General features: G+C 44.7%; 1 protein-coding gene across 2 annotated transcripts in view; it reads right to left on the minus strand.

Annotated features, from left to right (window-relative positions):
• RASA3 (RAS p21 protein activator 3) overlaps window positions 1–20428 on the minus strand; it is a 266603-nt gene that overhangs the window by 154737 nt on the left and 91438 nt on the right. For both annotated transcript variants that reach the window (XM_019524666.1, XM_019524665.1), the window contains exon 2: window positions 13417–13534. In XM_019524666.1, the coding sequence (XP_019380211.1) occupies window positions 13417–13534 (118 nt within the window). The remainder of the gene's footprint in view (window positions 1–13416; window positions 13535–20428) is intronic.

Consider the following 20428-nt stretch of genomic DNA (forward strand, 5'->3'; position numbering starts at 1 on the left):
TCAGTGCACAGAAGCTGTCCATACCTGTACACAAAAAAGGTGGCACAGGGGCCAGAAGGTCACCTTGGCTCAATAGGGAAGTCACAGGTCTTCTGAAAAAGAAAAGGGAGGCTTACCAATGATGGAAGCTAGGAATAGGCCCCAAGGAGAACTATATAAGATTGGCCCACACCTGTAAGGGGCAAATTAGAAAAGCAAAGGCAGTGACCAAATGCAGGTCAGCAACCGAAATCAAGGACTGTAAGAGGAAATGGAAGGAAAACCAGTGGAAGCATGGGACCACTACTCAATGCATCTGGACATCTGATCACTAACACCAAGGAGAAGACTGTACTCCTGAACGAGTACTTCGCATCTGTATTCCATCAGTCACATTGATAGCCTGATGAATGCAAATATGACACAGAATAGTCACAGAAGGGATGATCACCTACTAACAGTCAATGAAGAGCTGGAGAAAGAACAGCTAGAGAGGCTGAATATTTATATGTCAGCAGGACTTCATGAACTCCACCTGAGAGTCCTGAACGGACTAGCTGAAGTCATCACAGGACTGCTGGAGAACCTCTTTGAAAATTTGTGATGCTCAGGAAAGGTCCCATAAGACTGGAAGATGGCCAATGTTGTGCCCATCTTCAAGAAGGGGAGGAGAGAGGACCCACAGAACTACAGGATGATTGACTTCAATTGCAGGAAAAATCCTTGAAAAATTCAAAGTGTCCATATGCGATAAGCTAGTAGAAGGCAAAATTCTGAAAGACAGCCAGCATGGCTTTGTTGTGGGTAGGTCATGTCCGACTAACCTCAGCTCCTCTACAACGAGGTTACTCACCACCTGGATAAGGGAGAGTAGGTCCACATCATTTACTACTTTAGGAAGGCCTTTGACTTGGTGTCTCATGAGGCTCTCAAGGTAAAACTAGGGGACTACGAGCTCAACAATTCAATGGTCAGATGGGTGGGAAACTGGCTGTGGGGTCAGACCCAGAGAGTACTAATAGACGGATCTGTGTCAACCTGAAGGAAGGTAGCCAGTGGGGTCCCCCAAGGTTTGGTATTTGGACCAGTGCTTTTCAACATCTTCAGTGATCTAGATGTGAAGGTGAAAAGCACACTAGCAAAGGTCACCGATGACACTAAGCTGTGGGGAAGTGCAGCCATGCATCAGGGTAGACTGACAATCCAGGAGTACCTAGACAGATTAATTAGATGGGCAGACCAGAACCAGATGCTGTTCAACACTGAGAAGTGTAAAGTACTCCATCTTGGGAGGAAAAAAATCAACAACAAATTTACAGGCTTGGTGGTGCTACACTAGCTAGCACCACGTTCAGAAGGGACCTGGGGGTCATAATTGGCCATAAAATGAATATGAGCCACCACTGTGATGCTACCGTTAGCAGGGCAAACGATACACTGGTATGCATCAACCGATGCATCTCAAAACAAAACTAAGGAAATTATTCTCCCTGTCTACTTAGCATTGGTGAAACCACAGCTGGAGTACTGCATCCAGTTCTGGGCACCACAAGAAGGATGTGGAGAAGCTTGAGAGAGTCCAGAGAAGAGCCACTTGTATGATTAGAGGCCTCAAGAGCAAGCCATATGAAGAAAGGCTGACAGATATGGGACTGTTTAACCTAGAACAGAGAAGACTTCAGGGGGATTTGGTGGCAGCTTACAAATATATCAGGGGAGAGCATCAGGGGCTAGGTGAATAACTATTCACCAAAGCACCCCGGGGAAAACCAGCAGCAATGGTAATAAACCCCTAGAAGAAGGTTTCAGCCTGGATAGAAGGAAAAACTTCTTACAGTTTGTGACCACACACTAGAACAGACTCACAGTGTGGGTGGTGCAGGCAACTACCCTGAAGATCTTCAAAAGGAGACTGGATGCACACCTTGCTGGGGTTATTTGCCCCAGCAGTCTTATCTGACTAGAAGAGGGGGCCTGGACCCAGTGATCTCACAAGGTCCCTTCCAGCCCTAAATCTGTAAATTTGCAAATCTGGGAACAATTGAACGGCCAAAACTCAAAGCACTGCTTATCACATCTAGTTCAAGGCTCCTTCTGTACAGCATCTGTGCTGGATAGGGCTGTCATTTCAGACAGACAAACTGAACGCATCAAAACAGGGAAGTAGCTGATGGAAAGATGAGACAGCAACTTTTGGCTTCTCCCCAAAGGAAGGGGACTAACTATCCATTTAAAAACTTTGAGAAGTGGCTTATGTCCAAGATATTATCAAACGTGAGAGGAAAATTTGGAGTTTGGGACTGTTTTTAGCTAAGGAAACACAGAGAAAACTGATAAAAGGAAGCAGTTTTTAAAACATGCCAAGAAAATATTTAAAATAATACTGTGAATTTACTCAGAAAATTTCCACCCCAAAGAGTTCTGTATCCAATTTTTTAAAATACATTTATTCAGACAAGTGTGAACACAGACAGAAATGTTAGTCTTGTGTTAATTGCAATGCAACTGTAACTGTGGAGTCACTTCAGACTTCATGGTATGTATGCTCTTACACATCAAAGTCTAAAGAAAAAAACAGACTAAATGCCTAGATAGTTTTTGTTTTCTCCCTTTCATTCAGGCTTTGATTGCTCTGCTTAGGATAAGCAAAAAAGTTCTTAGTAAAAGAACTAAACAACCATGGAATCAAGATGTCAGAAATGCCTGACAGTAAGTTTCATTCACAGTGCTTTGGCCTGTATTTATACCTCTGAAATAGATTTAGGGTGATGTCACATTCTATCCGTTCTTTACCCGGGATCAGAGAAATTGCCTTGATTTTCTCAATGCAGCTGACACTGCCTTTTAAGCCAATGGAAACATTTAATAGAAACAGCAAAGGCAAAAATCAATTTTAATGCCAACAAACCAAGGAATTTTATCCTTGGAGAAGAAATGTAGCTAGGAATGGGTCTGGGATGGGGAGAATTTGGAATCTGTCATCTTGGAAGATGGCAAATGATTGATTTAGTGAAGCATCAAAATATTTTTTATATTTGGCAAAAATATTCATCACACATACTAGCAAAGGCACATGTACACACATGCATGCTTCTGGGCACTATACCCAGAATCACACAGTACATCTGTTGCAAAGCCTAGGAACTGAGCCTTGGTATCCTATTTTCCAGGCTTAATTTGAAGGCCCACATCAATATTTCTGTGAGCCTGGTGACTTGATGAGTACTACATTTTCCTATTGAAAATTGAGAACTGGTGGACTTTGGGGTACGTATCTTACTTCTGGAAGTAAGGTAATACTCTTAAATCACTATCAAGGACCTAAATCATTTCTGCCAGCTGGCCTCTCTTGGCATCAAACACAATGTATTGGTCTGATGGCACCAAGTGCTGGAAGAGTCTAAATTCTACTATTAGGACAACTTTGTACAGCCCGACTGGAATAAACTGAGGACTGTAATGTGGGATGATCCTGTAGGTGAAAATACTAAAACTATGAACAAAATTATACTTTGCTATAAGATCACTCAGAATTTTTCCCCTTCTCCAACCTAAGGTATTTGAAAAAGCAACACTTGGCTGGAGGGCTGCACCCAGAGAGTGGTGGTGGATGGGTCATTTTCGACCTGGAAGGATGTGGGCAGTGGGGTCCCCCAGGGCTCGGTCCTCAGGCCTGCACTGTTCAACATCTTCATCAGCAACTTGGACGAGGGGGTGAAAAGCATCTTGTTCAAATTTGCAGATGACACTAAGATATGGGGAGCAGTGCGCATGCTAGAAGAGATGGACAGGCTACAACTAAATCTAGACAGGTTACAGAGGTGGGCAAATGAGAATAGGATGGGTTTCAATACTGACAAGTGCAAGGTACTGCACCTGGGGAGGAAGAACAAGCACCATACCTACAGGCTGGGGAATTCCCTTCTTGTCAGCACAGAGGCAGAAAAGGATCTTGGAGTCACTGTTGATTCCAAGATGAACATCGGCCAGCAGCGTGGGGATGCAGTCAGGAAGGCCAACAGTACCTTGTCATGCATCCATAGATGCACCACGAGCAGGTGCAAGGAGGTGATCCTCCCCCTCTATGCAACACTGGTCAGGCCGCAGTTGGAGTACTGTGCCCAGTTCTGGGAGCCCCACTTCAGGAGGGATGTGGACAATATGGAGAGAGTCCAGAGGAGGGCGCCTCGCATGATCAAGTGGGCAGCAGGGCAGGCCCTACAAGGAGAGGCTACGGGACCTGAACCTGTTCAGCCTCCACAAGAGAAGGCTGAGAGGGGATCTTGTGGCTGTCTATAAACTTGCCAAGGGGGACCAGGAGGCAATGGGAGAGTCCCTGTTCCTCCGAGCACTACTGGGAGTAACAAGGAATAATGGCCATAAGTTGACAGAGAGTAGATTCAGGCTAGATATCAGGAGGCACTACTTCACAGTCAGGGTGGCTAGGAGCTGGAACCAACTTCCAAGGGAAGTGGTGCTCACTCCTACCCTGGGGGCCCTCAAAAGGAGGCTAGATAATCACCTAGCCGGGGTCATTTGACCCCAGCATTCTTTCCTGCCCATGGCAGGGGGTCGGATCTGCTCAGATCCCTTCTGACCCTACCAACTATGAACACTGATACATTTTGTATAAACTAGTGGTGAGTAATTCTCAACCAGGGTACCCAGCACCCTAGGGTGCTGAGATCCTTTAAGGGTGTAAAAGGTACTGTTAGTACTGTTAGATGTGCAAACACCTACATGAGTCACAGGACAACCCCAGACTGTCCAAATAGGAATCCATAGCATCAAAAACATTCTGACCAGTTGTGATCTTCTTGAGTTCTCTGGAATGGAAAAATTGCTCTATTTTAATCACAGTAAAAAATGGGTAAACGTTAGTTTTTTAAATAGTGTGCTGATAAATTGACAATGTCACGGATGGGTGTCATGAGTCTAAAAAGGTTGAGAACCAACGAACTAGTCAGACTAAGTTCTCTAGCTTTCAGATAGAGAAGCTTGACCTGTATAAGCCAATGCTATTTTCAGGAGTTACTTGGCACCAGTTTTTAGCGGATTCTAGTAAAATCATATGCTCTTCCCATCGTATCTCATAGTTTTTAACCAGAACCAAAACTCAGTGCACTTTTTTCCACTGCTTTATTTAATAAATGTTTATTGGATTGCCTTATTGCAATTGAAGCCTCACTATGTGCAACCCACCACAAACACTCACAAAAGATGTAGACATGCCTCTTATTTAGATGGTATGCTTCTTGAGACTAGGCCTCTTCTACTGTGCATTTGTACCAATTAGAACAATGGGGACTGATTTTAGTTGGCACTGCCACCACCACTTCCCTCCTTCCTCCCACCATGAATGTACCATTCCAAGGCCAATAGCTAAAAATGCACTGAGTTACTGATTAGACAAGATAATGCATTTCATCTATGATTCAGTTTTGCACTTCTTTACATAAAGACATTTATGGATACATAAAAAACCAGAAATTATACAGACTGTCAGTGCAAGGAAGCATGAATTATAAATAGGGACCTACCCAACTTGTGGCAAGAGAAAGTAACTTTTGTGGCCCAAAGATCCAATTTCATTGTCATTACATGCCAGCCCCACCCCTTAGCACTAACTGGCAGAGAGGCCCCAGGGGGAAGAGACACAAGGGGGCAACCACCATCTTGCTGCCCTGCCAGCTGGCGCCTTCCCTTCCAGGTCAGGCTGTAAGGCTGGGCTGAAGCAGCAGCAAGGAACGCTGTCTCCCACTGAAGAGCCAGCATTTTATTTATTTTCCTTATTGGCTGATATCCTAGGAAATTGCAGCCAATGCCACTTTTCACAGCATTTGCCATGGAAATTGTAATACTGCAATTTAAGTAGGTCCCTTATTATAAGACACTTTCAGGGTCGTTCAGCATATGCTGTATTTACTCAAATAGAAGACAACCCTGATTATACGATGATCCCCCAATACTTAGATTCTGTATATGGAAAATTTATAAATTTGTTATAATTTTACAGATACAGAATGTAATTATTGAGGTTTGCCTTGAATTTGTCACCCTCTCACTGCTGTACCAGAGAAAAAAATTCTAGAGGGCAGGTAGCCCCTTTCCACTCTGCTGCTCCCCCTAACTTCTCTCCCAGTAATCCCTTCCAACTCTCCTTACCATCAGACCCTGCTCTCCCTCAGCACATGGAATTGAGGAGCAAACCTGAAAACAATGACCTTGAGTTTACACATGCTGGAGCAATTTGCATATAGTACCCACACACGGGTCACCCAGAATTGATACATGTTATACTTTTTTGAAACTGGGTAGTTTTTACACAGGTACTCCATGAACACATATCTGACCAGCACTTTGGCAGTTATTTATATGCAATACAAATTATGCATTATATTCATCTAAAGTTAAAGGCTTGTGATTTACCACAGTTTGTTGGGCTGTGGGCCAGTAGAAAGAAAGAGTCTCCCCTTGCCGGGATGATTAATAGGGAGCACAGCTTGAGGTGGCACCAGCTCAATACAGCTGGCATCACTGGATGACAGGAGGCAGAGGCCACGCGGGGCAAGGAGGGACAGCCTGTGAGCAGGCCAGAGGGAATCTCCCCTTCTTTTGGCCTCCATGCTAAGGCTTCAACACCAGACACCAGTGTATGGGTGGGATAACATTGCATAATATCATGCCAACAGACAGGGCAGCCTGGGCCTCACCACAGCCAACAGGTCACTCAAGCCACAGTGACCTGTAGAGAGAGTTAGAGGGTCCTGTTACTTTAAAGGTGAAGGAGCAGGAGGGAGAGCCCCAGGAGGGGAAAAAAAAATCAGCCCATTATAAGCAGCCAGGGAACAGGTACCTGGGGGTTTACCTATTACAAACTAGTATAACAGCAGAGGCCTGCAGCAGTAAGTTTCCCTGAGGCTGAGCTGGCAAGCTAAATCAGAAAACACCTGCAGCAGCTCAGAGAGGCACAGAACCAAAACAGGGCATGGCTTCCAGCCATATAAACCCAGGGCTTGAACCAAAGCAGTTAGTCTGGCTCTGGGAGCTGCCAAGGGAAGAGCTCCAGGGGAGGAGAGCTGCAGAGGGGCTCCTGGCCGATGCCTAAACTACCCTGGGAGTAATGCAAGTAGAAGGTTGCAAACTTGCAGGGAAAGAGGACTCAGGGTAGAAGAGAGCTGCATGATACAGTACAAGAGCTTGGGGTTTGTGTTTAGACCCAAGTCGGAAGGTGTGCAATAACCAGAGGGTTTATTCCGAGTTAGAGATTTACACTGGTGGTTTGGGTGGCATTGGAAAGGGTGGTTTTTGGAGGTCCCATTAGTGCCTGGGAGGTGGCATGTGACCACCTTGCACCCTGCCAGGGGTCATACTCAAGGCACAGACCATTGGGGGAGGTGGGGGGTTAAGAGATGGCTGGGGAGCCCAGTGTGGTCTGAGAAGGAGGGAGTCCAGAGAGGGGCAGAGCTTGGGACCAGTGGGCCGGAACCCAAGAAGGAAGGAGAAAGCCCAGAAAGGGACAGGAGTCCAAGAAGGACAGAAAGTTAAGGGCCTGTGGGAGGTAAACAGGGCCAGGGATCCCACAGCCTGAGCAGGGCAGAGAGAAAGGCCCCAGAGGGCAGGATAGGGGATGGAGCCCAGAAGTTAAGTCCAGGACAGTAGGCCTTGGCTGAGAGACCAGCTAGAGGAAGGAGACTCTTGGCAACAGTTTAATGATAGATCATGTATTTAACAAGGTTTCCATGTATGCATTTATAAGACAAGAGTCTTTTTCTGCCTATGCCAATTGCAGGGGGGACATCATGTTGTATTCGGGTAAATACAGTTCTGGGCGCCACACTTCAGGAGGGATGTGGACATCATGGAGAGGGTCCAAAGGAGGGCCACCTGCATGATCAGGGGTCAGCAGGGCAGGCCCTACAAGGAGAGGCTACGGGACCTGAACCTGTTCAGCTTCCACAAGAGAAAGCTGAGGGGGGATCTAGTGGCAGTTTACAAACTAGTCAGGGGGGACCAGCAGGCACTGGGGGAGTCCCTGTTCCCCCGAGCACTGCCAGGAGTGACTAGAAACAATGGACACAAGCTGGCAGAGGGTAGATTCAGGCTAGATATTAGGAGGCGCTACTTCATTGTCAGGGCAGCTAGGATCTGCAACCAACTTCCAAGAGAAGTTGTGCTGGCTCCCACCCTGGGGGTCTTCAAAAGAAGGCTAGATGAACACCTGGCCAGGGTCATTTGACCCAGTACCCTTTCCTGCCAAGGCAGGGGGTTGGACTTGATGATCTGCTCAGGTCCCTTCCGACCCTACCAACTATGAAACTATGAAATAAAGCATTTCAATTTTCTACACACACATACATGCACAACCTAACTGTTCATATATTTACACATTTAACGGGAAAAAATAATGCCAAATCAGGTATGAAATAGGAGTTTTTTCACCAGCAACTCTCAATGTGCTAAAAAATAGAAGTGCTTAATCCTATTTTTTAAGTTAAAAAAACCTTAATTGGTACATTTACATTGTCAATAAGAGTGAGGAAATACATAAACTTCTGTATTTTGCTTCCATGAGTTCAAAGTCCCTATTACTTCGGGATTATCCAAGTTCTGACAGGAATCCTAAATGCATTAGAAATTAAGAATCATGAACCTACAACTGCAGAGCTGCCACTTTCTGCTTCCCTCACCGACAACTGCAGTCAGTACATCAAATCCAACTGATTTCTCAGCATGTTTACTTTTTCAGCTTTACTTTATTTCCTTATCCTAATAGCTCATGCCATATATCATTGCAGTGATGTACAGAATAGGGGGATAAAGCCCATGCTTGGTTATTACACCAAAGAGTTCCTAGGCAGGAGACTACACACAAAAAAAACACATACTGCTGTGTTTAGTATTACATTGGAGGGATGTACATAAGCCCTCAGGGCACACTAACCTGGCCTGTTTGGTAATTTACAGCTACTTAGTAAATTCATTTGATTTAAACCAGCAGCAAAGAATGCAATAATACAAGTGGTTGGAGATGACCAGGTAATTTATGAGTTGGAGCCCAAGAGGAATAATAAGCTAGCACAGCACTGTCTGAAAAGCACTTGAAGAAATAAATCTTATGAGCCTGTGTGCTTGTTTTACTACATCTTGAAATACAATCTGGTTAAAGGCTATATATATTCTGTGTACTCTTCACTAAGTTAACTAAGATAACAGTAATTTCCCCAAATAAAGAAAGGCTCTAGAGACGAACCTAACCCTTCCCATCCTGAATTTTCATTTGAGACTGAGAAGGAAATGCAACTGGTAGCAGTACCTAGAAGCTGGTGGCACAAAAGTTGAAGTTAAGCTCCCAGGAAATTACTGCATATTCCCTCACCTCCCCCACCCCCAGAGCCAAAAGCCCAGAGGAAGAAATGTTCCTAGAAAATTTTAATTTACCCTTACCCTCGCAGAGACAAAAGCCTAAAGGTGAAGGACAGACTACCTAGGAATAAAGGTCAAGGGAAGAAAGAGCTAACAAGGAAGGAGATATTCCCTGCTCAGCACTACAGAATGGAAGACCTATCACTCTCCAGGAGAAGAGCAACAGTTCAGAATGGCTTTGGTGGATTGTTAAGATAAAAACAGATGGCATTTTCCCCAAGTAAAGCTGCTTTTCCTTATTTATTCCTAAAACCTATTTTTATTTTATAGGATATTTTTCAGTGGAAAATTATTGAATTACTTTAGTGAAATGAAGTCTAAACTAAGATAACAAACCCTTCTGTGACAGAAGAAGAGTGTGTAACTTTTGGTTCTGAGCAACACAGTTTCACAAACTTGAACAAGGACTGGATCTGAGTGACAATTACCAAACTACTTTAAACAGAACTGATTTCAAGCTTCAACTAGATATGTTTTCAATTAGGGTAAGAACAAATTATCAACTTCAGAAATAAGACCCGATTATCCCAATTACATGTAGCCACCAGTGGTCAAAAAGTTGCGCTATGCATCTGGCTCCTCCACCTGCCATTATCCCATATCTTTCTTACACTGGGAAAAGACCAAAAATAAAGAATGCAAGAAAAATTTTAAGTGCAGACAGCTTAAAACTGTGTGGATTAGTGCTTAAGGGCAAGCTGTAAAAAAGTAATGAAGGTGACTAGCCAATTTATCCAAATGCAAGACAACTACAAATTTAAGATGGCCCTTCAATAACAGGATTCTATACATAGAAAATTATAACATTCATCATTTTTCCATGTATAGAATTAAATTATTGGAGGGATAATCCCTGCCCCACCGTTGCAGCAGGGAAACCAATAGCAAGACGACAGGCAATTGAAGGGGGAAGGGTGCATGATGGGAGGGACGGTCAAGCAACCTGACCCTGGCCCCTTGCCTTCCTTCACCTTGCCCCAGGGTGCCTGTCCCCCACACCACATGCCTTCCCTATGCCTGTGTGCCCCAGCACTTGCTCCCCCCAGGTGGTGACTGCTCCCCACTACTTCTCCCACTCACGCTTGCACCCTCTGACACCTGCACCCTCCCTGCCACTGCTTATCCTCCAGTTCTGACAAGGCTCTGACCCTACTCCAGCCTGGGGCATAAAGCACATGATTGCTCCAGTCCCAGTGGCAGCTGCGTGGGCTGGAGGTTCTTCCAGCACCACTGGACTGGGACCAGAGCAACTATGTGCTGCAGGGGGTAGGGGCAGTGGTAGGTCAAGGCCAGAGCCAGAGCTGCAGCAGTTTCATAGTTTCTAGGGTCGGAAGGGACCTGAGCAGATCATCTAGTCCGACCCCCTGCCACGGCAGGAAGAGCACTGGGGTCAAACGACCCCAGTAAGGTGGTCATCCAACCTCCTCTTAAAAACCCCCAGGGTGGGAGCCTGCACCACCTCACTTGGAAGCTGGTTCCAGACCCTAGCCGCCCTGACCGTGAAGTAGCGCCTCCTGATGTCCAACTTAAACCTTCCCTCCGCCAGCTTGTGACCATTGTTCCTGGTCACTCCTTGCGGCGCTCGGGGGAACAGGGACTCCCCCAGCGCCTGCTGATCCCCCCTAACCAGTTTATAACAGGCCACAAGATCCCCCCTCAGCCTTCTCTTTTGAAGGCTGAACAGGTTCAGGTCCCGCAACCTTTCCTCATAGGACCTACCCTGCTGTCCCTTGATCATACGAGTGGCCCTCCTCTGGACCCTCTCGATGCTGTCCACATCCCTCTTAAAGTGCGGCGCCCAGAACTGGACGCAGTACTCCAGCTGCGGCCTGACCAGTGCCGCATAGAGGGGGAGGATCACCCACCCCTCCTGCTATCTTGTATTCAAATCTAAGACAAGGGGCCCTTCACCCCATGTTAAGTTGGGGGGGTGAGGAAAGAAACCTTATCTTGGATTCAAGTAAATATGGTAAGCCCAAGACAGTAATCCAGACCAGTCTCATCCCTTAAGCACCTGAAATAACCTAGGCATTTTACCTCAAGTACTTGAATCCCTGAAGTTCTGCACATATAGAAAGGTACTGCCACCTGGTTACACTAAACATCTCACCACCTCTCTCATGCGTAAGGCTACAAGGCATTCAAGACCTAGGCATCCTCATTGCCCATGTGTCCTGCTCTATTAGGAACATACTTTAATGCACACTGACAGCACTGAGTTCAGCACAAAGCATTGCAGCCATGACCACTGCCATCCAAAAGCATCCAGATGAGGAGGAATTCACTTTTTATGCAAGTCTAGGAGTTACAGCAGTCATCCAGGAAACAGAACACCAAGTTCAAAGCTAGCTTAAGCTCTACAGGGTTCAAACCTGCATCATTCCCATGCCAGGAGAGGGCCCTAACCATAAGACTAGGCCAGGCTGCATGGGGGCACCCTCTGCCACTCTTATGGCAGCTAAACCACTGTACAGGCAAGGCAGGAGGACACGTTCAGGAGACCACAGAGAGAGTGGAAAAGAGCCTGATCCTGTGGCCCAAAGTCAAAAGTATAAGTGCAGAAGAGGGTTTGGGGATGTGAATGAGCACCTAGCTCAGGGCTGCAGGCAGATGCTCAAGTCTGAGGGAGAGGCAGGATTTCAGGTTAGATTCTAACAATGGTTACATTTAAGACAGCTACTGGGAGAAAATAATCCCCACCACTGCATCTGAAAAGGCTACCCAGCAAGTTGGGGGCACAGGGAAAAAGGACGACTCTTGTAGCCTCTTCTTATCTCTTCTCTTCATCTGAGCATTCCAGAGAGATGTAATAATTTCACGAACAGAAAACATTTCATTTGCATTAAGGCTCTTAATGCATACATACAAAGTAGGGAAAAGCAGTGAACTCATCACCATCTGGGGAATTTATCACAGTAACTGCTTTCCACTTTCTCCCCCTCACACAAATACTGTTTTCACCTATCTTCCCACCATCCAACCTTGCCACATCCATCAGTGCAGAGCCCCACTATAATTTTCCGATCCACTTCAGGAACAGCTGTGAAGTCATGAGAACAGTAAGCAGTAACAACCCTGACAGCTGGATTAAATGGTCCTGCTTTTTGGCTGTCAGTTTTGAACAAATATCATAACAAGTAGGCAGAGCTGCATGCACTGTAAATTCTTGAAGATGATTTGATATGCTCTGCTTCAGGACAAGAACCATTTTTTTTTTAAACACATACAAGATAAAACAGACTGTTAGAAGCCAAGACATGATGCCTCTATTTATGCTATTATATTATTCCTACAATTTAAAAATCCAGTAGGCTAAGGGTCAGCAACGTTTTTGGCCAGTGCCAAAAACAACCCAACCTCCACCCATGCCTCAGCTTGGCATGCTAGAGGCAGGGCACCTGGGAAGGACCCGATCCTCATTGTCAGCAGCAGGCACATACGTGCCCCCGGGCAGACAGCAGAGGAGGAGCTGGGGTTGCACCAGGCAGCTGCAGCAAGTGGCAGGCCGGCTGCAAACAGCTACGCTGGGCTCCACAACCCTGGCACCAGCTCTGTGGCTGTATGCGTGCCCTCCAGGAGGAGGGTGGCAGAGAGGCCAGAGTTACACTTCCCCGGGCTCCTTCCCGCCTGTGCGACTGGAGGTGTGCGTGTAGTCACCACAGCCACAGAGCTGGGGCCAGAGCTGCGGAGTCCCATGCAACTGTTTGCAGCCTCCCAGCTGCAGCTGGCCTGAGCTCTGGGCAGCTGCTGCCTGCCACAGGGCCTGGGCTGCTTGTAGCAGGGCTTGCAGCTTCCTGGCCACCTGCTGCTGGCTGTGGCATGAAGAAGAAAATGGCTTTGCATGCTGTGCTCTGGAACGTGTGCTGAGGATTGCCAATTCCTGCAATAAGACTTATTTTGGTGCAACAAAGAATGGCTATCTGGAAGATTACATACACTTTGTATAAAACAGAAATGTTCCATGGTATTAAAAAAGCAGACTGAATACATGTGCAAACAAGTATCTGTTACCATAGTGACTTCTCCACTATTTTGGTCCTGAAAACCTCCTCCTGGTCCAGGTTTACTGTACAGTAGCAATCCCTCATCTTGTTTGGCCCCGGATATGTAGGAAGATTTTTTGCTTCTCCTAAAGGAAAGAATAAATAAATAAATCAAACTTTAAATAGGAATAGATCATAAGTGGGGGGGAAAGCACATGATTACATTAAAATTGTACAGATTAGTCTTCTATTATCTAACCCACTTTATTTCAATGTGCCTCAAGCAATGTGTACCATTTCAAGTGTCCCAGTCATTTTATCAAAAATGTTATTGAACAGTTAAACCAGGGAATTTATAATGATGACTTTATCCACAGCTCTGCTACTGTCCAAGATGAAAAAAGTGACTTGGCTAAGGTACAGTGCCAGGAGGTTCAATAAGACTCACTTCATAAGAGTGCTTTGAAGTCTAATTCAAAAGTCTAATATATATTACACACACACACACACACAGAGCCCCCTGAAATCTTTGGACATGGGTGCTGTGCAAGTGCCCACCATTAAAAAATGACTCAGTCATTACTCCTTTGCTAGTTTCAAAACTACAGACCAGAAGTACACACACACACATACTCCATATTAGAAACTAGGGCTGAGAACTGGATTGTAATCAAAGAATGAAAACTCATAATATTTTTAGATGTCCCTAATTTTGTACTAAATCCTGAAATAAGAATGGAATAAGTCTCTCCCTCAACTTTTCCATCAATAACCAAAATTAAAAACCAAGTTTGCTCAGCAAAATGACTGTCAAAAGAAAAGCCTAGGAAAGGAAACTGGATAATTCTACCCAGAACTCTGCTGAAACACCTTAACATCACTTAGCAGTGTTTACACTTCAAGGACACACCTTGATTGGTCTTTGAAAGTTTAAGAAAGCATCCACTCCACAGGTCGCCTCATTTACGCTCCACTTCTTTGGTACCAAGAGACTTATGAGCTGTAGCATGTAATAGAGCATACTCCACTAGTAAGGTACAGGGGGAAAAAAGAATGAAAATGCAAAATTACTTGCCAAATAGATTTCATTCCTCTCCCTTCTAAGCAACTGTAACAAGTGTAGCTTTCTCTCAGTCACCTGCAACTCAGGGTAAGTTTGTTCTACAAGGCTCATGCCCTTTTCCAGTCTCCAATTCTCAGAAAGCTTCACTATTAACGTAACCAACTTCATGTTCCAACCTCTTGTTAATTAAAAACATCCATTCTGCAGACACTGGGCCAAATTCAGAGATGACCTAAATGGCTGCATAAATTAAACAGCACAGCTGGATGCCATGTGCATGTTAATGTAGCAAAGAAGACTTGCAGCAGAAAGGGCAATTAGAACGCAGAATCTGATTAAGCAGACTCCCATACCTTTATGTAAGAGCATAAAGTAACATAGAATTTGACATCTTTCCTTGCTCTATTACTTCTTCTGTCAAGTAGTTTATTTTTAATTGCCATTTGGCTTGCATCTCAGCACCTCTGGATGTGTGGTACAGAATACGCAATAAAAATTGCTAGTATTTGATTGCCAACATAAAAGTTATGTGATAAATTCAAAAACCTTAAGACAGAATGTACAAAACTGCAGCTTGACAAACTTTTTGTCTTCATTTTTACAGCTGGAGAAAGACTATTGTAATCTGAAGGGTTACAAAGTGATCCGTATAGCTACACTTCACATTAGATTTCAGTTTTAAGCAAACTCCTTGAGACACAGCAGATGCAGCATGGAGACATTCTTCCAGTTATAGTAGTCAGGATCAAGTTACATGGGACAAGTACAATTTACTATGTGAAATTTACTGCAATCCAAAAGGTACAACCGTAGCTCCTATAACAACCTCAAATGGTGCATCTCAAACTAACTCCCATCCTCACCAACACACCAGACCTTACAATGGACTCAAATGCCTGTTGTGCCCCTACATCAACACAACACATCATTACTGGATCAAATAAGGAGTACAACATCCAAGGTTCATTCACCTGCCGGTCTACCAACATCACATAAATCATCACCTGCTTACGATGCCCAGCTGCTGTCTGCCTCAGACAGGGCAAGCTATGTTTAAGAATGAGTGAACGCCAATCTGACATCAACTGCAGAAAGACACAAAAGCCTGTGGAAGAACACTTCAACCTCCCTGAACACGTCATCAGTGGCCTCAGGACTGTTGTTCTCAGGCAGGAGTTTTGTTTTTGTTTTTAAGTTTCAACAGGAAATTGTGGAACAAGAAATCATGCACAAACTGGACTGTGTTAAGTATGGTTCAAACAGGGACTATGGATTTTTATCCCAGGACCTGGAATAGCTGTTGTTATCCCCTTTGTTTTTATGGATTCTTTCTTTGTATGCCTCTCCCAGCACCCTTGCTCCTCCCTTCCCCTCCCTCCTGCATTCCCACCTATTGTATTCTAATCACTCACTCTACTTCAGGGGTGGGCAAAATATGGCCCATGGGCTGCACCCAACCCACAAGGCCATCCTATTCAGCCTGTGGGGCCCCTAAAAATTTATAAAATTAATTATTATTTGTCCATGGCTGCCTGGCTAGGCTGACAAGGCACCAGCGGTGGCAGGAACCAGGAGGCACCAGCAACAGGACCCAGGAGGAGCAAGGCCTGACTGGCTCCGCCCCACCCTCTAGCAAAGGCTTCTGGCCTGGTGACCCTGGGGCTGTTTCCTGCCTCCCTCCACCCCATAGTGCAGCCAAATAAGAACAATGGGGAGGGGAGGACCACCAACAATTGCCCCTGTCCACAGGGGCTGGGCTGGCTCTTGCTGTGGTCTGCAGTCCCTGCCATGCAGCTGGGAACCATATGCTGCCAGAGCAGCAGGGGAAGAGGAGAAGTGGCGGCAGCAGCAGCAGGAAGGTGGGGAAATGGCAGCAGGAGTAGCAGCCAGTGGGGCAGGTGGGAGTGCAGCACAGAATGCATAGGAACATGCATTTCCTTGGCTAGCCCGACACCAGCACCTACACTAAGCAGGTTAAAACAAGAAAGAGGTTGTTAGTCATGTTAGCCTGATGTCAGGCAGAAGTACGGTGGCCATTGGTTCTGTTTTATAATCAGACCATCCTGTTTTTAAACCTTTTGCCCCCTGTCCATTTTTGAATGAAGAATGGACAGCAAAAAGTCCTGTTTTTCAGTTCATTGGTGGAAATGAATGTCAATCATTTTTCCTCATGATTCTATTGGCTGTGCCTAGACGCAAGGTGGTGCACAGCCAGGAGGGGCTCTGAGCCAGCTAGGGAGAAAGCAAGGTGGTGGCTCTGCTCCTTGCTGCTGACCGGCCAAGGGGCCTGTGGCCCCACCCCTCACTGCTGATTGGCCAAGGAGGCAGCAGCCCCACCCCTCACTGCTGATTAGACAAGGGGGCCTGCCCCTCATCAAGGGCATGTCCTGTATCCTGGGGATGTGTCAGTGGCCACCTTAGGTAGAAGGCAGGGCAAGATGGGTTCTTAAAGATTAATGGTTCAGAGAGGCATGAGCTTTGATCAACACCTCCTGACTTCTGTGTAGACATATGTACAGGCTGTGCTCTAAGAGGTCATATTTTATTTCTCTCTCTCTCTCTCTGTGTGTTTCAGTCAGACATTCTCAGCAGCTTAAAGACTCCCCCCCCTCAAAAAATAAAACAAAACTGTTTTTCACTTTCTGTTCTCACACTTAATCTTGTGCTGGGCCAGCCTCTTTTGAAACTTGCTCCAAAGGGAGTTTCAGCAAGAAGCTGAGTGATGAGGACACCTCCCCCTTGGTGCTATATGATTTACCCTTGCGGGTTTTGTGAATTCTGATGATCCACATTTTTCAGATTTACAATTAAATTTTAAAAGATTAGACTGAATTTTCCCTATCTTCCTTCCCTCTATTTCCAGACATTCTTAATTTGCAAATCATTTTTCCTCACCCGAACAGTTTTCTTTGGCAGTATTACATTTAGTATTACATTAGCATTTCGTACAATGCTATTCTGAAAATTTGAAAGCAATGGCTTTGAGATCCATTTTTCAGGGAAAAAAAAATTACTGACGACAAACAATGCAGAAGTAATAATGCACAGGGAGTTTAAAAAACAGGCACTGTGCAAGATATCGGAAAAAAGACTATTCATGTATTGAAAAGAAACTAAGAGCAACAAATACCAAAATATTAATGGTCAACACAGAAGAAAAAAAGAAGGGACAGATATTTGACAGTTTCTATTGGTTGAAGGCCTTAATAAACCATGGATGCCATAAATAAAGGATTAACTCACCATCCCCATATACCAATTGCGTTACCAACTTAATTAGTGTCAAAGCTTATCAACCACTAATTTTGTGTCAACTCAGACATATACCAATATGTATTTATTTATTTTTATTACAGAAACATTATCCGAGTTTAGTGGATGGTTTGGAGGGGAAAGCAGGAAAAATAAGGAAGGTATAGTTAAGAATTATGGGTTAGCTACATAATCTGCCTAGCTGGCAGGTTCTCTCTGTTAACAAAATTAGCCCCTTCAGAATGTCATCTGCTATCTAGTATCCTTTACACAAGCGGTTCCTTGCGTATCCAATATTTATAGCACCATACAATTTTATTGCGCATAGATTTGCAACAAAGGATATGGGCAAGCGTACACTTGTAGAGGCTTCAAAAAGGAAGGGGCAGCAACTACTCAGGAACATGCAGCAGCTCTTATGCTGGAAGTTGTGTGTACATGATCCTGAAGCAACACGAGAGCTAAAAATCATCCTACCTTTGACTCCAGTTAAAGCAAATCAAGAACCTAGTCTCTGTAAAACTGTACTTTTGAAGTAAACTATCAGACTTCAGAGCTAAACGCCTAGCTTACTCTTGTGTTGGTAAGCTTTAAGTATAATACAAGTGATATTTGATTTACCAAACAGGCAAAAGAGAATCATTCCCTAACACAGCTTGAAACAAAGTCAGAGAAACCAACAGCTGAGCTTCCTGTACCCTGGCATTTCATTTCAGGGAGAGAAAGTCAGGCACAGGAAAAAAAACAAATCTGAAAAAGCCAATGTATACAAGCTATGATCAACAATGATTCACTTCACTTCAGCAGCGCTAAGCACACATCTACTGAACAAGCTCTTTGCAAGCATGTCAAGAATAAAACAAAACGATGGTGTAAGCCAACAACAGAAACCTTCCCCCCATGTTCTCAAAGTTTCAGAAACTGTAACTTGTTCTGAGGTTTTCTACTAAACATCTTTGATGATATCATTTTCAAGGTAAGCTTTTTCCTTCCCTACCCCACAAAACATCCATGGAACAGCAAGGAGTCCAAAACTGTTATAACAAAATGATGCATTTCCATTGTCATTTATGTGCCAAATATTCCTCATGCACAGAATCTGCTGCCTAAAGGGTGAAGACAGACATAACATTTAAAACGTTTAAAAATGCAGCTATACTTTGGAGCGTGGACTACCAGCCCTCCCACCCCACCATGTCCCCCAGCTGGATAGCTTCAGAATCACCACAGCTGCATGCTCTCCTGCCAGAGGCACAACAGAGGGGCTGTAGCCAAAACAGGGATTGAAAAAGGAGAGGAGCAGAGCAGACAATCAATGCAGTTTGAGAACCGCAGTCTCCTTGGACACTACAGGTATACTCTCCACCACCTCCCAAGGTGTGAGTAGAGCTGATGGCAGTGAGTGTTCTCCTATCTGCTCTGGCTTGGTCTCCTGGACCATCCATCCCTACTACTAGATCATGGGGTCTCTGATCTCCCAAGTCCCAGGGTGGGGAGGAAAAATATGTTCTGGTAAAGCAGAAACAAACTGGACAAGCGACTACTCACTGACACTATTCCATTTGCTTCTGGGTAGGGGAAAAGAACAGAGCACTGTGGAATGTTGGAGGACTCGGTCACATTCTGTAGACTGTGCACATGTAAATGCTTTTGAAGCACTTCTACATCATATCCGTTTCCTTCAAGGTTATTTTTTGAGCATTTCCACCAATTTTTGGACTGCTTCAAGGGGCATATAGGTCTGCACAGCTGTCTCAAGCTGCTTCAAATGTCTGAACCCTGAAGATGCCCCTCAGTAAAACAATCAGGTATTAATAAATCTGCAAGCAGGACATGGTGCAAAGTCAACCACCAGCAGGATGTAAATGTTCTTTCCCTATTTGAGGATTCCATCTAATGAGCCTTATAACAAACCATAGGAATGCTTGGCCATGGAATTAAATTTTTAAAAAATACTAACATTTAGGTATACATACAATTTGCTATCAGTTACCTAAACTTGTTGGTGCCAGTACATCATCCTTTATAAAATGTAGCTAATTATTCCATTCTTGAAGGATTGCACTGCTTTAGAAAATTAATATGCAGATGAAAAATATGATAAATATAAAAAATTGACAGAATTAACTCGCTTCTGTCCAAATTTAAATTCTACAAAACATCATGACCCAATACAGCTGAAAAAATTGTGTGCCATTTAAGCAAAGTAGAGAGCACTTTGTGTACAGGCAAGCATGGCAGGATTCGATTTTTTTAATCAGTAAGCTTCAACAAGCATTAATTTAACCTCAATATTTCCATCGTTAATGATCAAAATTAATGGGGACGTGAGACTAGACTGCTGCCACAGTGCCCAGGCAGGCTCCTGTGGGCATGGCAAACCCCTGGCTGTAGGAGGTAAATGCCAGTGTAGCAGCTGGAGGTTTCCTTGCTGAGGAGCAGGGAAGTAGCAACCACTGCGAGACAAAAAGGAAAAGAGATGCTGAGCTCGGCAGCAGTAGCGAGCTAACAGCCCAGCAGCACAGCAACTTCCCCCATGCCTGCTGTGTGCTGGGCTGAGAGAGGAAGCAGGTGGGTTTGTGTGCGAGTGTGTGAGAGTGTGTGTGTGCATATGTGTACACATGCATGCACACTCCCCCACACCCTTAATGTTGCACAATCCTGAAAATTTAAATGGATAAAACTCAAAATAAATGCTTAAAAATAAATATTGATTTTAGTCATC

Source organism: Gavialis gangeticus, unplaced genomic scaffold (assembly GCF_001723915.1).
Source record: "Gavialis gangeticus isolate Ggan-Ray unplaced genomic scaffold, GavGan_comp1, whole genome shotgun sequence".
Lineage (NCBI taxonomy): Eukaryota > Metazoa > Chordata > Crocodylia > Gavialidae > Gavialis > Gavialis gangeticus.